General features: G+C 48.6%; 1 protein-coding gene and 1 long non-coding RNA gene across 3 annotated transcripts; one reads left to right on the top strand and one right to left on the bottom strand.

Annotated features, from left to right (window-relative positions):
* The first annotated feature begins 778 nt into the window (after positions 1-778).
* Positions 779-17,164, top strand: KDELR2 (KDEL endoplasmic reticulum protein retention receptor 2). Of its 2 annotated transcripts, XM_004021057.6 has the most exons (5): positions 779-999; positions 9,579-9,679; positions 12,439-12,597; positions 13,549-13,801; positions 15,125-17,164. In XM_004021057.6, the coding sequence occupies exons 1-5, from the start codon at positions 909-911 to the stop codon at positions 15,157-15,159; spliced, it is 639 nt and encodes a 212-aa protein (XP_004021106.1). In that variant the 5' UTR covers positions 779-908; the 3' UTR covers positions 15,160-17,164. The 2 variants fall into 2 exon arrangements, with proteins under 2 accessions (XP_004021106.1, XP_060261712.1); XM_060405729.1 differs by having other exon boundaries at positions 13,549-17,164.
* Positions 17,165-20,131, bottom strand: LOC132658536 (uncharacterized). The gene is made up of 2 exons (XR_009598334.1): positions 18,806-20,131; positions 17,165-17,484 (listed from the first exon to the last, which is right to left on the bottom strand). It is a non-coding gene; the product is annotated as an uncharacterized LOC132658536 (long non-coding RNA).
* Between the last annotated feature and the right edge of the window lie 38 nt (positions 20,132-20,169).

The raw sequence follows: 20,169 nt of genomic DNA, 5'->3' as shown, positions 1-20,169 counted from the left end.
AGAGTAAACCTATAGAGCATATTAAAAAGCAGACATTACTTTGTCAACAAAGGTCTATCTAGTCAAGGATATGGTTTTTCCATTAGTCATGTATAGAGATGAGAGTTGGACCATAAAAAAAGCTGAGCGCAGAAGAACTGATGCTTTTGAACTGTGGTGTTGAAGACCCTTGAGAGCCCCTTGGACTGCAAGGGGATCCAACCAGTCACTCCTAAAGGAAATCAGTCCTGAATATTCATTGGAAAGACTGATGCTGAGGCTGAAGCTCCAATACTTTGGCCATCTGATGCGAAGAGCTGCCTCATTGGAAAGGACCCTGATGCTGGGAAAGATTGAAGGCGGGAGGAGAAGGGGACGACAGAAGATGAGATGGTTGGTTAGCATCACCGACTTAATGGACGTGAGTTTGAGTAAACTCCGGGAGTTGGTGATGGACGGGGAGGCCTGGCGTGCTGCAGTCCATGGGGTCGCAAAGAGTCGGACACGACTTAGCGACCGAACTGAACTGAACTGATAGAGCTCTTAAGATCAGTGGGGGAGGGGGTGGGAAACCCTCACAAGGGAGTGTCATTTCAAAAGTTAAAGGAACTCGCTGGCACCCCTGAGGAAGCCGGAAACCCGGCAGGGGTAAGTTGGCAAGGAGTCAGGGACCCACGGATAGAGCCCGGCAGCTGCGCTCTCGCCCGGCCTGCGCGAGGAGCGTCCCCTTTAAGGGGCGGGGCAGGGGCGGGGCCTGGCCGTCGCCCGCTCTCCCAAGCTGCTCTGCGCGCGCGCCGGCAGTTCGGCCACGTCCCTGGCCACGTCGCGCCCGCTCTCGCCATCTTCGCCGCTTCCTTTCTGGGGCCGCCGCCGTCGCCGCTGCCTGAGCCGCCGAGCCTGGGGCCGCCGCGCAGACCGCCGCCGCCGCCATGAACATTTTCCGGCTGACCGGGGACCTGTCCCACCTGGCGGCCATCGTCATCCTGCTGCTGAAAATCTGGAAGACGCGCTCCTGCGCCGGTGAGCGGCGGGCGAGGCCCGGGAGAGGCTCGGGCGCGGGGCCGCGTCCCTGGGAGGACCGGGCGACCTCGGCCGTCCCAGGGCCTGCAGGCCTGCGCCGGCCCGACACACCCCCCTCGGCCTGGCTGGCGGGCGGCCGGGCCCCGAGGGGAGCCTGCGGCCCTTGAGGGGGTAGGAGCTCGGGCCGGGGCGCGGTGTCGGGGCGCTGGGCCCGGCTCTGCACTTGGTCGGCTGCGAACTTGAGCCGTCGGGGGCCGGAGAGGCGCCGAGTGGACCGCGCGGGCCCTTGTTGGATCTAAAAAGTTTGGCTGCGGGGCAGGGGTTCCAGCACGCCGGTCCCTCGCGCCCCCGGCTTCAGTGGGCCCTTCTCCTCGCCCCTGGGTAGGAAGGGAGGGGTATCCCGAGGTGCGGGGAGCCTGCGAATCAATGGGACGCGCTGGAGGAGGATGGGTAGGACCGTGGCGCTGGGCCTGACGTGGCAGCCGACCCAACCCGGGAGGTGGGGCGGATGTGGGGAGAGGTCACTCCGCTCTCCACCCTGCCCCTCGGAGGACCGGCCTTTCGGGGAAGGTGCCCGGGCAGGCCTGTCCTTTAGAGTCCCGTGGGCTTCAACCCAGCCCTCGGGTCCCGCATCGCGCCTGTCGCTGGAGGGGCCTGTGGGGAGATCTCTAAGCGAATTTCTTGGGGCTGTTAATACTGCTTTGAGGGACGATCTAGTTTGTCAAAACTCCTCTGAGCGCCTCCATCTAATAACGGTTTTTCTTAGACCTGCGGCGCGCCGCCGGGTACGGCCGTGGTCTCCTGTGGTCTCCTGTAATCCCTCACTCCACGTCACCAGTGAGTTGGCGGCTCCTCCTCGCGAGTACACGTTTCATGCACACGCTGCTGGGAGGCAGTGAGACCCATTTTTCTCAGCTAGTCCTTGCAGGGTTTTGCGTTTCGTTAGCCCTAAGAGCTTAAGAACAGCGAATTTTTAAATGATTTTTTAAAAGTACAGAGTCTTCCTTACACATATTTTTGATGCCATGTCCTCAATGTAATAAACATTTGGAGAATTAAATGACTTAATTTTTGCAGAGACAGTAAAAGATGGAGTTCCACATGACCCGAGTGGCAGAGAATTCCATGTACCTGATTGATTTCTACCTATTTCCGCCTCTAGAATAATACCACCACCTCTTTGGCTGTAGTTTTCAGGCTTCACCTGTCTCCCTGGAACACAGCTGAGATCCAGGAAGTAAGAAGAACCAAAAAAGACCTTTGAGCAGTCAAAATGGATGTTACAAAGTCCATGTACTGAAACCAGTGTGTTTGGCTTGGAGATGGTCTCTCAATCTATGCATAGTTCCCAGAGGTTCAGTTGTGTTTCCAATGACAGCAAAGTAATTTCAGCCAATGACTGCGAAGTAATTTCAGCGATTGTGAGAGCTGATATTCAAGTGCTTGCTGTGTGTTAGGTAGTGAGGTAAATGCCTTACATGGCTTATCCCACGTAGTCCTTGGTGGCTCAGACGGTAAAGAATTTGCCTGCAATGCGGGAGACCTGAGTTTGATCCCTGCGTTGGGAATATCCCCTGAAGAAGGGAGTGGCAACCCCCTCCAGTATTCTTGCCTGGAGAGTTCCATGGACAGAGGAGCCTCCTGGGCTACAGTGCAAGGGGTCACAAAAAGTCAGACATGACTAACACTTTCACATAGTCCTTGAAATAACCTTATGAAGGGAGTGCCCTTGCCCCTATTCCCTAGAGGAGGTACCTGAGGCACAGGGAGGTGAGATTACTGTTAGAGCCAGGGTTGGTGTACAGGCAAGGAGTACTCACAGTGAAAGATTTGCCTAAATGTCTATTTGGTCTGTGTGGTTTTGGTTTAGGCATTTGATGCCAGGTCAGTAGTTTAGGTCATTTCTTTCTGTACTCAGAAAATGTTGTTTTATTTTTAAGATGTTTTTTTTTTGATGTGGACCATTTTTAAAGTCTTTATTGAATTTGTTACAGTGTTGTTTCTGTTTTATGTCTTGGTTTTTTGGCCCTGAGGCTTGAGAGATCCTAGCTCCCTGACCAGGGTTCTCACCTGCACCCCTTGCATTGTTAGGTGAAGTCCTGACCACTGGACCACCAGGGAATTCCCTAGGAAATGTTAGTTTTAATCCCTGCTTCATCAAGACATAATCGATGTATAACATTGTATTCGTTTTAGGTGTACAACATACAGATCTGATACATGTATTGGGAGATGATTACCACAGTAAGTTTAGTTAACACCCATCACCACACATAGTGACTTTTGTTTTCTCTTGTGATGAAAGCTTTTAAGTCTACTCTCCTAGCAACTTTCAAATATGCAATACAGTCTTGTTAGCTATAGTCCCCATTGTATGTTGCATCCCCTAAGTTTCAGTTATCCTCTAACTGGATGTTCGTGCCTTTTGACTGCCTTCAGCCATTTTGCCCGCCCCATCACCAGAAATGTTACTTTTAACTGTTATTTTTGCTCCAAAGTCATTGTATGAGTCTTTTATATGTTCCTCAGAATCCCCTTCTCTGTCAAGGCATTTAATATTGAAGCACACTATCTCCTAAACATGGATTTAAACTGAGGTATTGGGGGGAAGTTAGTACCACGCTGAATGTGGAATTCTCAAGGAAGCACTGCGCAATAAGAGAAAGCGAAAGGGCTTGCTCTTTTGTTGTTTTTTGACATTCACTATTTTCATTTGGGAGATTTAGGAGTATTTAGGAAAATATAAAATACTTAAGCTGAAATAACAAGGAAGATAAATAGGTGAGTTAAATTTGTGTATGTTTGCGTGGTATTCCAATAGTTACTAAACTATCCTCGTTGTCAGACTTAGGATCATTTTTGTTCTTACATGTGAGATTTTCTAGCCTTATGCAAATCAAAATCACCAAGGTCATTTATTCAGAATTAAATTCTGGATTTGACTAGCTTAATTTAAAGTTGTTTAGGGGCTTTTGAAAGGGTAAGAATTCGATGAGCTTCTCAAATAACTGGAACAGGAGGTGTGTACATTCACTTTGTGCTTCTCACTTTGAAAATACTGGTCTTGGGATTCTTTTAGGGTTTTGGCCCATATTTGAAACATGGCTGCAACTATAGAACCATGAGGCTTTTTCCCCTTAGGATTAGGGATGAGACAGTTTAGTGAGGAAGATTCTGCTTTCTTGACTGTCTAATTCCAGAACAACAGCCACAAAGGACCTTTTAAAGTGGAGGCTGGGGAGTTGATCTTGGCTTTGTTAGAAATGGCATTCTCCACTGTCTGCATAGTCATGATGGAGGGATGAATGAAATGTGAGTTCCTCGTCTTCCTGAGCCCTGAGTGCAGCTGGATCCACAGTGTCCCAGACTTGGGCCTGGGGAGTGTTGGGGGAACACCCCTTGGTTTGTAGGTGACGAACTTCCTGTCTGCATTTTCCTGTAGGCTGACAGTTATTAGTGCTGTGTCCAGTGGGCTTAAGCTGCTGGTGGATTCTTCTGAGCTCAAGGCTCCCAGCCTTCCGCCCTGGTCCTTCCCTTCTCTCCTCCGCCTGTCACTTAGGTGGTTGTTAGCTGTTGTCTTGTGAGCTGCAGGTTTTCTACCTCCTGAACTCGACAGCAGTGTACAGTGTCCCTGCGCTTCTTGTCATGGTGTAGTGTATATATGCGTATGTGTGGCCTTTATAGTTTGAATTTTATTAGGAGATAGTTTATTTGCAGTGAATGTATCTGATTTACAAAAAGCAGCTATTTTCTTGGCTCTTAAGTGTGCTTAAGTTTTAGGTTTGAATATATTTCCTCCTAAACTGTCTTAAGTGGTATGCAGTGAATTGGCATTTTGTGTATTTGTTGATTCTGCAGTGGGTCCTCCAGATTGGGGGTGGGTCCTCTCTCTGTCGTTGTTTATTGAAGTGTGGTTGATTGGCAGCGTTGTGTTGGTCTCAGGGGGACAGCACAGTGGTTCAGGGGTGTGTGCTCTTCGTCAGCCTCTCCCTTAGAGTTTCCTACAAACCACTGAGTGTAGTTTCCGGTGCTGTGTGTACATCCTCGTCGTGACAGTTTATATTTTTGAAGCACAAGGAAAACACCTCTCCTTTCATCGTCTCTGAATACTCCAGGAAGCTTTTGCCTCCCGTTCCCGGCTTCCTCTTTGTAGCAGCTATCGCTTCTGCTCTTTGGAGTGCCAAGCTCCTGAGTAACCATGGCTCTTACTTACTGACCACCCACTCTGTGGCCGCAAGGCACTGGGGACACAGTTCTGAGCAGCAGCTTGCCGCTGTCAACGGTTCTGTTCTCAAGAAAGCTGCAAGTTAGCTGAAATAAGATCTATATAAAAAGACAAAAATACAGGATATCAAACCACATAGGCAGTAAACACTATGGATGTGAAGTGGTGAGAAAGACCCTGGAGAGGGCTCCCCTGATTTCACAGCAAGGAGGGTATGAGACCTCCATGAGGAAAGTGTGCGACTTTGCTGATGGACATAAAAGCAACCCGGATGCATGTTTATACCATGCCTGGTCCTGGATAGGACCGGGCAGAGGAGAGCAGACAGGGTGATTCGCCTCCCCAAATTACCTTCCTAATTCAGAATATCATCACAGTCAAGGGACAATAAATTGAGAGAAACAATCTGCAATAAATCTAAGTGGCAAAAGGTTACTATCCACCTTAAAATTAATGTTTAAATTAAATTAATTAATCCTCCAAATTAAAAAACACCCTGATAGGTAAATGAGCGAAGCTGGCAGTTTGTAGAATAACAGAAGGCCAGCTAAGAGTGAAAGAATGCCCTGCCTCATTAGTAGTTAGCAGTTTGGGTGTTAAAAGAGCAGTGCGTGCCATCGTTTGCAACTGGATGGAAAAAGTCAGAGGTTTACAGCATCTTGATGTAAGCAGGCATGTAAAGAGTATTCTCATCTGGTGTTGTGAATATGTAAATCGGCACAGCCTATGTAGGAGAAATTTGACATTATTTTAAAAGTTAAAGTGTTCATATATTTTATCAGCATTTCTAGGGAATTTGAACTATAGAAATTGTCATGTAGGTGAACAAGCTAAATATAGGTATAAAGGTGTTTGTTGCACCTAAGTAAATACAGAACACTGTTTATAGATACAAAGATATTTATGGAGCGTTTGCAAGAACAAAAACTGTGCACAACCCAAATGTCCGCTTGCGTGGAGGGGTCACACACGTTGGGGCATTGACACTGCAGAACACTATGCAGCCATCAAAAAGAATAAGGTGGAAGTGTTAACAGGAGAAGGTATGTCTGAAATACTAAGTTGAGAAAACAAGTTGTGAACCACGAAGAGATAGTGTGGCCCATTTTAAGGGGCAAACGTGTGAGTACATGTACAGAGAAAGTGGCTTTAAAAAAGCCTGGAGCGTTGTGTTTAAAGTGGAGGTGGGAAGGGTGTTTACAAGGTCCTTTTGCTTTTTATTCCAGGTACGTGGGCCCAGTTGGTGATTTTAATAAAATAGCATTGATTTTGCTGAAAACAGGAAAAAGTGGCAAAGCAGCACATAGTCAGAGCTGCCACTAAGCACCCACAAGCATGGCAGCTATCGAAAAACGCTTTTTCCAACAGGCCCATACTTTGCCCTGTTTGGCAGGTGCAGAAAGTGAGGTTTAGGGGGGCCAAGTATGTAATGACCCTCTGTGACCTGGTGCACTCAGAGCTGAGCTTGAACCCACACCTTCTGGCCCCACAGCCCCTTCCCCTGCTCACAGGAGCTGTGCTGTGGGCCCGCTGCTGAGCCCTGTGCTGAGCTGTTCGTGGCCGTTAGGAGAGCATCTGGAACCTTGGAGGCAGTGGGTTGGCACCTGGTACCCGGGCCGCCGGGTGAGCGCTGCCCTGCAGGTTTTCCTGCTGCTCTGACCTGTGGTGCTTGGGCGCATCCAGTGTTGGCAGGAAGAAACAGTTCACAGAAGGCTTGTCCGTCTGGTTGAGGGTTTTGTTCTGTAAACCAATGGAGATATGAGAAATGCAGCTTTTAACCCGCAGCATAATTTAAGGTCATGTACACTGGAATGCTTAGTTGGAGGCGTTCATTAACCTTCACTTGGCCCAGTGGGAGAAGATGGGAATGGTGGTGTGTGTGATGATTGGTTTCCGTTTTACGAGTTGTGCTTCCTAGTGTGGAGGTGCTCCCTAATGTGGAGGTGCTCCCTAATGTGGAGGTGCTCGCTGGTGTGGAGATGCTCCCTAATGTGGAGGTGCTCGCTGGTGTGGAGGTGCTCCCTAATGTGGAGGTGCTCGCTGGTGTAGAGGTGGTCCCTAATGTGGAGGTGCTTCCTGGTGTGGAGATGCTCCCTACCATGGAGGTGCTCCCTGGTGTGGAGGTGGTCCCTAATGTGGAGGTGCTCCCTGGTGTGGAGGTGCAGTACATTTGTTACAGAACCGCTGAGAGTGAGTGGTCTCCAGAGCTTGTTACCCTGGCCTTTGTGTCCTTCAGTCTCAACCTGGGAACTGAGTGGTAGCGCCTCCCGCTTCATAGCACGTGTCCCCAGAAGGAGATTCCTGTCCTGCCCACTCTGTCTTCAGCTGGGATCCCTACCTTCCTGAGAAGACAGACAGGTTTTCTGTGTTAAAGGGGAAAGCTGCTGCCTGCTCTTCGGGAACCAGGCCGGGAAGAATCGGGCAGAACTGTGTGGGCACACAGCGCTCAGGTCTCCAGCATGGTGGTTCCTGCCCAGGTTTCACACCACAGGACAAGCTGCAGGCCACACGCCGCCTGTGCCCTTCTCCTTTGCCCCACTCTCTGGCGGGCAGTAAATTAGGGCAGAGCCCGGAGCACGCACCTGTTTACAGTCAGAGACACAGTATGACTTAAAAACTCTTTGGAAGTCTTATTTCAAAATACCACAAAATGAGTTTACCCCCACGACATGAATATAATCGAATTACCGTTTTGTTTTGTTTTGTTTTCCATTTGTTCATTCATTCAGCAGGTATTTTCTGGGCCCTGCTGTGTGTCGGACCCCGTGTGTGTGTATGTGCGCGTGCGTGCACACGGTGGGTCGCTGGAGGGGCAGGAGGCGGGCGACCAAATGACCACAGGGCGCTTTGTCAGCGCTCCACAGGAGCTGGGCAGCAGCCTCGTGGAGTGGATCTTCTGTACTTGCTGGATGAATAAGCAGCGCCGAGGGAGGGTGTCTTCAAAATTGGGAATTGGGTTGCATCAAAAAGGGGTGATAAAAGCGATATGCCAGTCCCTGATTTTTAGTCTAGGAATTCTGAAAACGGGCAAATTTCAGTTTACCTGGCTTCCAAATTTTCAGGAGAATAAACCCTTTACAACAAAGCTTGCCTATATGTATTCTGTCATTTTTTAACTTAAAATATGGGAAAGACCCACACAGAAAATAAACTGGGACTTTCTCAAGGCTTCCCCAGTCGTCCGACGTGAAGTGCGTGCTCCCGGCCCCCTTCCCCGTCTTGTCTCCTCTCGCATGTTCCCGTGCCAACAGCAGTCTCGTCAGCTCTCCTTTGGAACATTGATCTGTGATAAGAAAAAAGAGAAACTTCCCTGCCACTGGGGAAAGACTAAAAGGGGCACACTTACTCTCTGTACCTGCATCTCCGCCTTTGGCCCTTGAAATTGGCCACTGCTGACGGATCCAGAGAGACAGAGACTGCTGTTTCTCCGGTTTCTCTTAGCTTATGTCTGTGGATAGGGTGGAACTGCAGTTATTCCTCCACAAAAACAACGTTCTCAGAGCTAGGCTTTTTGCTTCAACAAGCTGTCAAGTAGTTTTGGACAGTAGTGTTGTTTGTAAAATATCATTTAATAAAACAGTGTGATTTTCACCTTCTGGAAGAGTATTGCTAATGATTTGGGGGCAGTGACATTTCCACTAAGTACAAACTTTGCTTAACTGTCTAATGATGTGAAGTTTACAGTGTACGTGAGGGTGGATGGGTCCTGACACCTGGTGAGATTCACTTTCCTCAAAAAGTCGCTCTTCAACGCCTGAAACCCGCGGTGCACAGCTGTTGTCACATAACTATTTGGCCAAATCCAGACGACAGGTGACCTGGCAGGTGACCTCATCATCTCGACTGAGTGTCCCTGCGCTCCAAATGGGCTCTGGAGGGAGAGGGGAGTGGTGACTGGAGGGAGAAAGAGTTTCAAGATGTTAAAACAGTAAAAGGTGCTGCTTTGGAAGGCTAGTAGGTGCCCACCCTCTTGTTGCCATAGCATCCAGGGGAGCATGTTTGTGTGAGTCTGAGTTTGGTTGTGTGGTTCATCTAAGATAGTTTTTTTTTTTTTTTTTAATTTTTATCTCTTCCAAGTAAAGCTGCCTCCCAAAAGTCACCGTAGGAGGCCAAGCCAGGGGGATTACTGCTCAGACTTTTCCTTGAAGCAGGGCCCCCACTTGGTTCCTCGTCGCCTTGTCTGTTCGGATGTTGAGGGAAAGGAAGATTGAAACTGCTCTCCTGTGTTTGGAGTCATCCCAGCCCGTGGCTTTGACGCCTGGTGCCCCGCGTCCCTGCAGTCCCTTCACGGTATCGACTTCAAGAATCACGGAGCTCTTGGTGTATTTCTAACACTTTGCTTTTGTTTCTTCAGGTATTTCTGGGAAAAGCCAGCTTCTGTTTGCACTGGTCTTCACAACTCGTTACCTGGATCTTTTTACTTCATTTATTTCATTATATAATACGTCTATGAAGGTATGGTGTGGCACCCAATGGAATGTGTTTGGTCCATAATTCACAGACTTGTGGAAACTGTTAAATTTATGTCACCTCTGCACTTAATTAAGCATCTTCAAGAATAGTGTCTAGGTGTGCTGTTGTTTATGTAAGCCTTTTGAGACCACCTAGTACGTAAAGCTCGGAATAGTTATCATTAAGCATATTTTTTCCTGTATCAAAGCAGTATCTATTTAATTAAAGCACTTTGCACTTAGAGATTTCTTGGTCTTAAGTTCCTCAACTGTGATAAACTTCTGAAGCTCTGGAAAACCCTCAAAGAAAGAGGGGTGACTGTTACGTTTTCAAGCAGTGGGAAATGACAGGGTCCCTGGGAAAGGCCAGCAGGTTGGTTCAGGACAAGGAGGAGCAGGCAGGCTCCGGCTGCCCTGCCTGCTCCCGCCTCTCTGTGGGGCCTGGGCGTGCGTCCGCCTGTCGCCTTTGCCGTGCTTAAGCCACGTCTACACCGTAGTTCACTTAACATGGTTTCTAAGCCTTTAACTCGTCCCAAGTGCTAGTATCCATGCCACCCTTGGTGTCAGTTTCCCTAACTCACAGGAAGACAGATGTGTGGCTCTCGGAATGCACCGTAATTGCATACGCCTAGCCTCTTGTGCGCCATGGGCAGTATACATGCCGCGCTTCGCGCAGTCTGGGTGCGCTCTGCCAGTGTTGAACTTGCACGTGGTGAGCACCCCTAGGGGACACTGAGGGCTGCAGACTGCAGGCAGCACCCCTGGTTCTGGCAGGGGAGCAGATGGCAGGCAGCCCTGGGCAGATGACTAGCTTGCGATTGCTGCTGTGACCGCACATTCGGGTTACCTAGAGTCGTTCCATTCTCCGTTACTAAGTGATGGGAATTCATCAGGAATTCGCTTCCTTAGAAATGGCTGTGTCCTTGCTTATTGTCCAGGCAAGTTAAAACTGTAGCTGTCAGAGGTATGTGAGCAGGAATCCCCTCCCCTCCTCCCCCTCTCAGGATGCCCAGCTTTCAGGAATTCTTACCTGCTTAATTGTTGCTTCCAAACATAATCCTGAAAATCAGGGGCATGAGAGCCGGGTTTTATGTGCTCATGGCTTCTTACTTTAAATGGCAAGCATGGGTGAGAGAAGAAAAAGAGCTGCTTTGTTCAGTGGCGGCTAAGCCTCGGTGGATGCATCGGGGCTGGTTGTGGGTGGGGGGCTGGGGAGCGACCCCCTGGCCAGCTTGTGCCTCCACTGGATGTTCTGCTGGGGGCGGGGCAGGGGAAACTGTACGTAGATGTGTGTGTGTTTTGTGTATACATATGGATTATGTGTTTATTCACAAGCATATATACACGTATTTTTGTGTGGAGAGAGCGGCTCTGATGGTATAGGGTGTCAATCTTCCTTGACTTTGCATTGAGAAGGGGTGTGTGTGTGGCCTCTTCACTATTATGGGTATAGTTGGCAGTTTGGTATTTTGTTAACTATTTGCGAATATAACTTCATGATGCCTGGGACAGTTCAGGTCTTTGTTTTGAAGTATATGAGGACTTGATGATTGCTCTCATTATCCTCTTATGTCGATTGACCCCAGTGTTTTCCGAATCAAATTTTGCAAGTCGCCTTGGCTAGAGCGAAGTAGGACCAGGTCATGTGGCTGATACTCCAGCTGCCTGTGTTTATAGGTTCTTGAGCCTAAAATTCTGCAGTCTGAAAACTGGTGTAATCTCAGAATGTCAGACTTTTTCTTGGGTTCAGATGAGTATATATAGTGTTTTTCCTTTTGAATATGAAACACCATATAACCTAATTGTAAGCCCTTGAATAGCTATGCATTGTACAGTTATCACTTACTTTTGGTTTTGCTTTTGTTGTTACCAGACGAAATTTCATAGCAACAATCTGAATGTTCAGTGTTAAAGTAACGTGAGTTAAAACTGTCATTGCAAAGTGTAACGTGAGTTACGTGAGTTACATTGTCTATATTATCTTTTGAAAAGTGCAAGCTCAGAAATATCTTCATGCTGTAAGGAAGTGCCTTGATTTTGAACTGTATTGAACTTGCCATTCACTTTCTTTTCTAAGGCAACTATCTAATAATTTACAAAGAGATTAAAAATCCGTTTCTTGGCAGTCTCTCATAAAGTGAAACTTGTGCTTAGCATCTGCTCCAGCAGTCCCCCTCCTGGGTCTTTACCCAGGAGAAATGAAGGCTCGTGCTCACCCAGAAGCCTGTGCACAGATGTCCACAGCGGCTCCCTCCCCCACCCCACAAGCTGTAGACAGCCCACCTGTCCTCTGACTGGTGGGTGGACGAACCTCTGTGGCTGCCTCTTCGTAAAGACACAAGAGGACCAGTTCTTAATACACACGACAGACAACATGGCTGGATCTCAGGTGGTTATGTTGACTGGAAAAAACTGGTCTGAAAGGTGACATACTGTTACAATTCCGTTTATGGAATGGAATTCTAGAAAAGGCCAGAAGTGCAGGGACTGAGGACACACTGGCACTTGCCAGAGGTTAGGCCTGGGGGAAAGGCATGGCTCCGTGGGGCGGCAGGAGGGAATTGGGGGGGGCTTAGGACTGGTCTGTGTCTTGACTATGGTGGTGGTTTGATCACATATGGAACTGTATACACCCAAAAAAGTGGATTTTACTATATTTAAGTTTGATATACGTATCTGTGGCTGATGTAGAGAGCCAGGGGAACTGGAGCAGTTGTAACATGTTGATGACACAGCATCTTTTTTTTTTTTTAATCTTTTCAGCTCATCTACATCGCCTGCTCCTATGCCACAGTGTACCTGATCTACATGAAATTCAAGGCGACCTACGATGGAAATCATGATACTTTCCGAGTGGAGTTTCTGGTGGTCCCTGTGGGCGGCCTCTCATTTCTAGTCAATCATGACTTCTCTCCTCTGGAGGTTAGTTAAGAGGTTACTTAGGTAGTCATGCGTGGTTCCCTAAGGAAATAGACCTGTTTGCAGTTAATGGAGTTCTATTTTGTGTTTTGGGGGCGTGGATGGGGAGTGGGTTAGCAAGCAACCGCAGTTTGATGTAAATGAATCCTGGGCAAGAATTAAGCCCCCAGGTCAGACACCCACTTGAACGTCTGTCTGCTGACTCTCCTTTAGAACATAAGCTTGGCTTCTGTGACACCGAGCCGCTGCACTCCTTGTCTTGAGGAAGTGCAGCCTGCCTGGTGCCCAGCGCCACGCCACGTGGTGAGGTGGCCTGCTCCCCAGTGCTCCATCCAGCCCCAAGCGTCCCGGAGTGAGGCCGTGGTTGTCCCCTGGTGGCGGCGGTGCCTGGGTGTAAACCCTCCAGGGACTCCTCCCAGACCCTTCCTCTGTAGGCGTGAATGAAGTGCTGGGTTGGGAAGAGAGCTTGCGTGATTATGACTCTGACTTCTTAGCTCTTTGATTTAACCATGCCACAAAAAGCCTGAAGAGTGAGAAAAGAGGGAAATGATTTATGTCATCTGGAAAGGAGGAACAGCGGTGGGGGGATGAAGGGACCCAGTGCCCAGTCCTGTTGCCCTGGGAGGGAGTGGGGCTGGTTCAGGGCCCCAGATCCGGAGCGGAAGAAGCATCGCGTTGGAGGAGTCAGGCAGTTGCCCAGGGAAGAGTGCAGCGCTGGCGAGACCGGGGAGGGAGATCCAAGGAGGTGCAGGTGTCTGGGAACCTCGCTTGTCCCGGGGGTCTGCGCCTTTATATGTGGCTTAAGTTTCTGTGGTTTATTAAAGTGCAAAGCTGCTCTGTCCTGGGCGCTGATGCCCAGACGCGCTCCCTTTACGCTGCTCCACGGTGAGGCAGGAGTGCTGCTGCGAGCCCGCAGCAGGTGCCAGGCTGACGGGGCTGCGGCTTCTCCCTCAGATCTTGTGGACCTTCTCCATCTACCTGGAGTCAGTGGCCATCCTGCCGCAGCTCTTCATGATCAGCAAGACCGGGGAGGCGGAGACCATCACCACCCACTACCTGTTCTTCCTGGGCCTCTACCGCGCCCTGTACCTCGTCAACTGGATCTGGCGCTTCTACTTCGAGGGCTTCTTCGACCTCATCGCCGTGGTGGCCGGCGTCGTCCAGACCATCCTGTACTGCGACTTCTTCTACTTGTACATCACGAAAGGTGCGCCAGGCCCTGTGCGGCCCGCTTCCCCCTCCAGGGCTCCCGTGGGCGTCATGCTTCTGATCTGACACTTGCTCAGAAGGCGAACTGGCTTCAGAGCACGTCTCAGTGACCGTCAGGTAGAATTCTTGGTCAGGATTTTTTTGCTATAATTTTATTGTTTTTCTACAATGACACATTTTCATTGTAAAACCAGTCAGAATGAAGAATTCTGAAAACAATCACCCAGAATCCTACCACTCAAAAATGATCATCGTTAATATTTCAGTAAACATAATGGTTTAATGATACATGATTTAAACTCAGCATGCTGTTCTATAATCTGTTCTTTTTCCTGGACATCTGCATGACTTTTAATAGCAGTGGAATCTTATGTTTATTATTTATTATTATAAGTAAATAGTTTATTTATTCAGCCCCCTGTTCATGGGTGTTTGGGCCTAGAAGTCCAGGGTTGGACGCAGCGTCCTTGTGTGTATATGTATTAGCCTTTGTGTGAATAGAGTACACGTGAACTTGACAAAAATCGATGAAAGCCACGGTCCTTGCTCAGAGAAAAATGCACAGCCACGTGGATTCACACAAACATGCGCTTATAGTTTTAGGGAGTTCCGGGGCCCTGAGACCCCACTAAAGATCCCAGGCTAAGAATCCTCAGCTCACTTCAGTTGCTCAGTCGTGTCCGACTCTTTGCGGCCCCGTGGACTGCAGCACGCCAGGCTTCCGTGTCCATCACCAACTCCCAGAGTTTACTCAGACTCATGTCCATTGAGTTGATGATGCCATCCAAGCGTCTCATCCTCTGTCACCCCCTTCTCCTCACGCCTCCCAGCTAAGGAATCCTGGCTGCACAGTAAAGAATAGCTTACTCTATAGCCAGTAAGAATCCTGCCTATATGGTAAAATTTCTAATGGTGGAATTGCTAGATACAAGGGCATATGTATCTTAACTGTTTTTTTTTTAACATCCAAAATTTTCATAACTGTTATGTGTCAATATATGTAATTAGGGGATTAAGTCACGATGACAAAAAGCTGCCAGGAATTAAAAGACAATTTCAGTTGAACTAGTATTTTTAAAATCAGTTGCTGTGGCATCCGGATACATTAAGAAGATTCCAGTCTGTGTATATGACATTCTCTTACTTCAGGACTCTGTTTATTGACACCCAAGTCAGATGCCTGGTGCTTATCAGGAGCTCATTTCCGTGGACCTTGCTCTGTGGTGTCTTGTATGATAAACTTCTAGGAGTGGGAAGGAGGAAGCTGAAGCACATCAGGATGAGTGACCTTTTGTTTTCATCCCTGTCTTTAAACTTGTAGTTCTCAAGGGAAAGAAGCTCAGTCTGCCCGCGTAAGTGCCAAAGACCACCAGCAGCATCTGTCCTCAGGGTGCTCGGACAGAATTCTTACCACAGCAAAGGCTCAAGATGCTTGATGCGGAAAATTGGAAACTCAGCTCTTCTGTTGCGGATAGTCATCAGTGGCTCTGTAAGAACCCAGAGGGAAAGAACCAGAAGGTTTCTGTTTAATGCATCTTGCCTTACCTTTTTTTATTACTATGTACAAAGATTTTTTTACACAAAGGAACTTAATGCTGTATTAATAAAGTCAGTGTGTAGCTTCAATTGGGGGTAGTTCCAAAAGTGAAGATTTTGTGAGGAATAAGTGCAAACTGTTTTGGGTTTTTTTTAATTCTTTGAAATTGTTGATTCTTTGTGTCTGCAATGAAATCGTACTCCTTGACAGTCAATAGATAATATATTCCTCCATCTATCAAACTTGCATTCCACTATATTTATTTGTTTTTTTTTTTTGCTAAAAGATGAGGTATCTTTGTTTGAAATCTGAGACACTATGTGCTGTTTGGTACATCCGTTCAAATTGCTTCCCAGTGATGTGGAACTCCTTCCCTAGACGTCAAACACTACATAAGACTGGTAAGGATGACTTGCAAGTCTGAAGGTTTTCATTACCAAAATTTGAAGATTCTGAATGTAGATGGAGTCTCGTTTAAGAGTCACCAAAGGTGCCTGCCCTCCTCCCCTACTAAGAAGTGTCAATTTGAGACTGTTCCGAGGGTGTTGAAAAGCTTGCTGTGTGGGCGAGGGGGCTCTGGGCTGCTTGCCATCTTGAGTGTGACGTGCAAGAAACATTAGTTTGGACTTAGGGCTCCTCTGAGGAATGGAACACAAGTGGTTACCTATCACTTTAATTTACAATTCCAGAAGATTACTACAACCATGTCTGTTCTCAGATTGAAGTGGTTTTTCATATCCCTTTTGGATAGCAGAATGATTGACTCTTTTTTTTTTTTTAATTGGCAGCACCAATTGCCATTCCTCTCTCTTTTTGTTTTGTTTTTACTGAACTCTTGCATGATTCATCTTCTGTTACCCTCCTAAATAAACATTTTATTAAACCTAGAATAAACTGTCTTGTTTTCCGGATTAGGGTTTTGGAACATCCTATGTCAGGATGGGTTTAGTCTCTGTTTTTCAATTGGCAACAGAAGCTCTATATAGGGCCACAAACATTTGTTCTTCCCTTAATCTAAAACCTCTTTTTTTTTTTCAATTGCAGTTTTTCCCCTGATTTTGCCATTGTATTGATTTGCTGCATTTTTTCCTTGACTTACGCAAAAACATACAATTTTGGTTTTTTTGTGATGCATCATAAATGTTGAAGTATTGAGTACTAACAGTGCTTACAACAAAAGGGACGTCGCAGTCTTGTTTACGGCATTAAAGTACCTTGTGAAGGAAGGGAACCGGGTGGATTTCACTTTTATCTAGTGTGTCTCCAGACATCTTTCTAGACAGGCAGTGTAGCTGCAGTTTAACCTCCTGTCCTTATCGCTCTCACCCCGCCCCCCCTACCCCCACCTTATGTCTTTGCTTTTGTGTATCAGAGTATCTTTCTTTCAGGCATTCTAGTTTAGTTTCTGTTTTCATCCTTTTTGGAAGATTATAATGGCAAGGAGGAAGGGTGGGAAATCCTGGCCTATGTGGAGCAGACCTCAGCGTTCCCAAACTGGTGGCCGGGGGAATCTGTTTTTGTGCATGTAAATTGAACACGAGCTGGGCTCCTTCTTCGGCGAGCATAGAGCAAGGATCTGGGACTTGCGGAAGCATGGAGTGTCAACGCCTCCGCCAGCCATCTGCCCCAGGAAAAGTAAAGCTGGCTGAGATGCCACCACCATCCTGTGGTCCACCAGGGTGACGTCTCCACAGGTACTTGGGGGGCGTGGGACCAGGGCAGCGGCCTGGCGCACGTGGGAACAAAGGCATTGTCTGACGCACCTCCCGAAGCACTGTTTCTGAATTACTCTCACTTCCTGAATAAAGGTTATCAGGTAATTCATACTTTTTATCAAGCTGTTTTATTTGTGTGAATTTGTGTTTTTTCTTTAAACATAAAGAAAAATAAAGCAAAATTAACAGATTTGCCCACTAAGTAACTCTGAAAAGATGCTGGGTGTTGGCTGCTTACAGACACCAATCCAACACTGTCTAGTCCAATCACGGGGTTTGAAGGTTTCCCAGGGAATTCTCTGGCAGGCCACTGGTTAGCCCTCAGTGCTTTCACTGCAGTAGCCCAGGTTCAATCCCTGGTCGGGGAACCAAGATCCTGCAAGCTGTTCAGTGCAGCCAAAAAAACAAGGTTTCCTGCTTCCTTGCAGCCTGTCAAAGAGAAACGGGTAGAGAAAAAGTTGCAGGTAGAAAGCCTTGCTAGGGAAGATCCAGCCCAGAGATACCAGTAAGTCAGACGGCTTGCTGGAATGGTCGAGCAAAGATTTGGTTTCAACAGAAACCATTAGTGATCTGTGGGAACGCTAGGAAAAGCACAGGCTTTGGGGTCAGATGTGTGGAGTCTTGGCCCGTCACAGCCTAGCCCTGCCCTTGGAGTTAACGTGAGCCGTGTTGCTGCTCTGTTACCAGCAGAGACTCCACCGTAGGATTTCCATGAGGTGTTAAGGAGCCCTGTCCTGAAGCTCACAGCCGAGACTGGTGCACATTAAGTGCTGGGGACCTCAGGGACCCTCTTTCCCTCCCTTTGTGCTCAGCTTGGGACAGCTTCCTTGAAAGCTGGCTGGAACTAATTCAGCAGGAGCTCCTCTGATGCATTTGACTGCATTGGTATTTTTGCCCTTGTTAGCCTGTATTATCTTCAGACCCTAACTCCCTAGTATGTTGCAAAACCACCCATCTGAGTGAGGGCTGATTGAATTGGGGCTCCGTGTGTCTTTCTCCTATGTGTTTCACCCTCTAGCGGCCGAAGGTAGAAGTGTGCGGTCTTATGAGCTGTGCAGGTGCTGAGGTGGTGGTAGGGTCTCCTCCAGTTCTGAAACAGTTCCTCTTTTATCCTTTAACCTAAAAGTAACTTGCAGTGTAATATACAGCACTTTTACTGCAAGACTGTTACCGAGTGGGTGTTTAGTCACGTCGGGCTCGGCGACTTCATGAACTGTAGCGTGCCAAGGTGCTCTGTCCGTGGGATTTCCCAGGCAAGAATACTGGAGTGGATAGCTATTCCCTTCTCCAAGGGATCATCCCGATTCAGGGATCGAACCCACCTCTCCAGCATTGGCAGACCGATTCTTTACAACACCCATCTGGGAAGCCTGTAATATAGCACTAATCCTTTCAAATAATGACAAGGATTGTCATTTTTTTATACTATTAGAACATAACACTGCAGATTTCTGACCTAGTTTGGCATTGGGCACTTAAAAAGTGAGTCTTCAGGCATACGCTATCTATTTGACTTCATTTTCAGGAAAAGCTCTAGAGACCATGTTACAGCTGAGGCCTGAATGGAGACAGTGACAGGGACATACCTGCAGGAGGGGCAGACTCTGGCCGAGGAAACAGAGACCGTAAAAGCCCTGGGGTGAGAATGAGCTTGGTATATTTTGGGGGTGGAGGGGGAAGCAGCAGGCAAGGTGAGTGAGGAAGGGAGAAAGTAGCCCTAACTCGGGGAGACAACCATGCATCTGCAAACCTGCGATGTGTGACTCCCGGGGAAAAGACTGCAAGAGGTTGGAGTCCATTATATGCACAAAGTGTTCAGTCACTCAGTTGTGTCAACTCTTTGCAACCCCATGGACTGCAGTGCACCAGGCCTCCCAGTCCATCAGCAACTCAGAAGCTTGCTCAAACGCATGTCCATCGAGTCCGTAATATCATCCAACCACCTCATCCTCTGTCGTCCCCTTCCGCCTTCAATCTTCCCCAGCATCAGGGTCTTTCCCAATGAGTCAGTTCTTCGAATCAGGTGGCCAAAGTATTGGAGCTTCAGCATCAGTCCTTCCAATGAATATTCTGGACGAATTTCCTTTAGGATGGACTGGTTGGATGCACAAAGTGTAGGCTTGCAAAATTCTAAGCTGATGGGCCTGGTCTGACGGTTCGTCGTCACTTGAGCTGCTCTAAGGGCAATGCACCGAAGAGGAGGAGGGGAAATAGGGCAGGGTTGGGGAGAGCAGTGGGGAGACCCGGTCAGGTACGCGATGAGGGGGGCTCGGACCCGGGCGGAGGGGAGCGGAGAGGCCGAGAAGTGGTCAGAACCTACGACCAGCTCGGAGGAAGGAAGGAAGGCAGATCAGGCTACTCCCCACTCACCAGCACCAAGCGGGCGAGTGGCTTCAGGCCACTCCCTGAACCAGGGAAGGTCCTAACGAGGAACTCCTAACCCCTGCCCTTGCGGGGTGGAGAAGGAAATGGCAACCCACTCCAGTATTCTTGCCTGGAAAATCCCAGGGACGGAGGAGCCTGGTGGACTGCGGTCTACGGGGTCGCAGAGAGTCAGATACGACTGAAGTTTTGGCGGCGGCGGCAGCAGCCCTTGCGGGGGGCGGGCAACTTTGTCACAGCCTCGCAGCCCACACAGACGTGTATATGAGCTGAGCCCCAGATCCGCCACTAACTGCGGGGTGTCTCGGGGCTAACAAAGCCCTCAGGGCTAGCGCCGTGCTTCAGTTCGGTTCAGTCGCTCAGTCGTGTCCAACTCTTTGCGACCCCATGAATCGCAGCACGCCAGGCCTCCCTGTCCATCACCAACTCCCGGGGTTCACTCAGACTCACGTCCATCGAGTCAGTGATGCCATCCAGCCATCTCATCCTCTGTCGTCCCCTTCTCCTCCTGCCCCCAATCCCTCCCAGCATCAGTCTTTTCCAATGAGTCAACTCTTCGCATGAGGTGCCCAAAGTACTGGAGCTTCTACTTACGAAAAGAAAACAACAGAAGGGACCTAACACATGCAGCGAGCCTATGAAGCGCACCTGCGCCCCGGGCCGCGCATCTGTGCAGGCGCAGAGGCCCAGCCGCGACCGCGCGGGGCTCAGTGCGCGTGCGCCGGGCCCGGC

Source organism: Ovis aries, chromosome 24 (assembly GCF_016772045.2).
Source record: "Ovis aries strain OAR_USU_Benz2616 breed Rambouillet chromosome 24, ARS-UI_Ramb_v3.0, whole genome shotgun sequence".
Lineage (NCBI taxonomy): Eukaryota > Metazoa > Chordata > Mammalia > Artiodactyla > Bovidae > Ovis > Ovis aries.
This window is presented reverse-complemented; position numbering and strand designations above follow the sequence as displayed.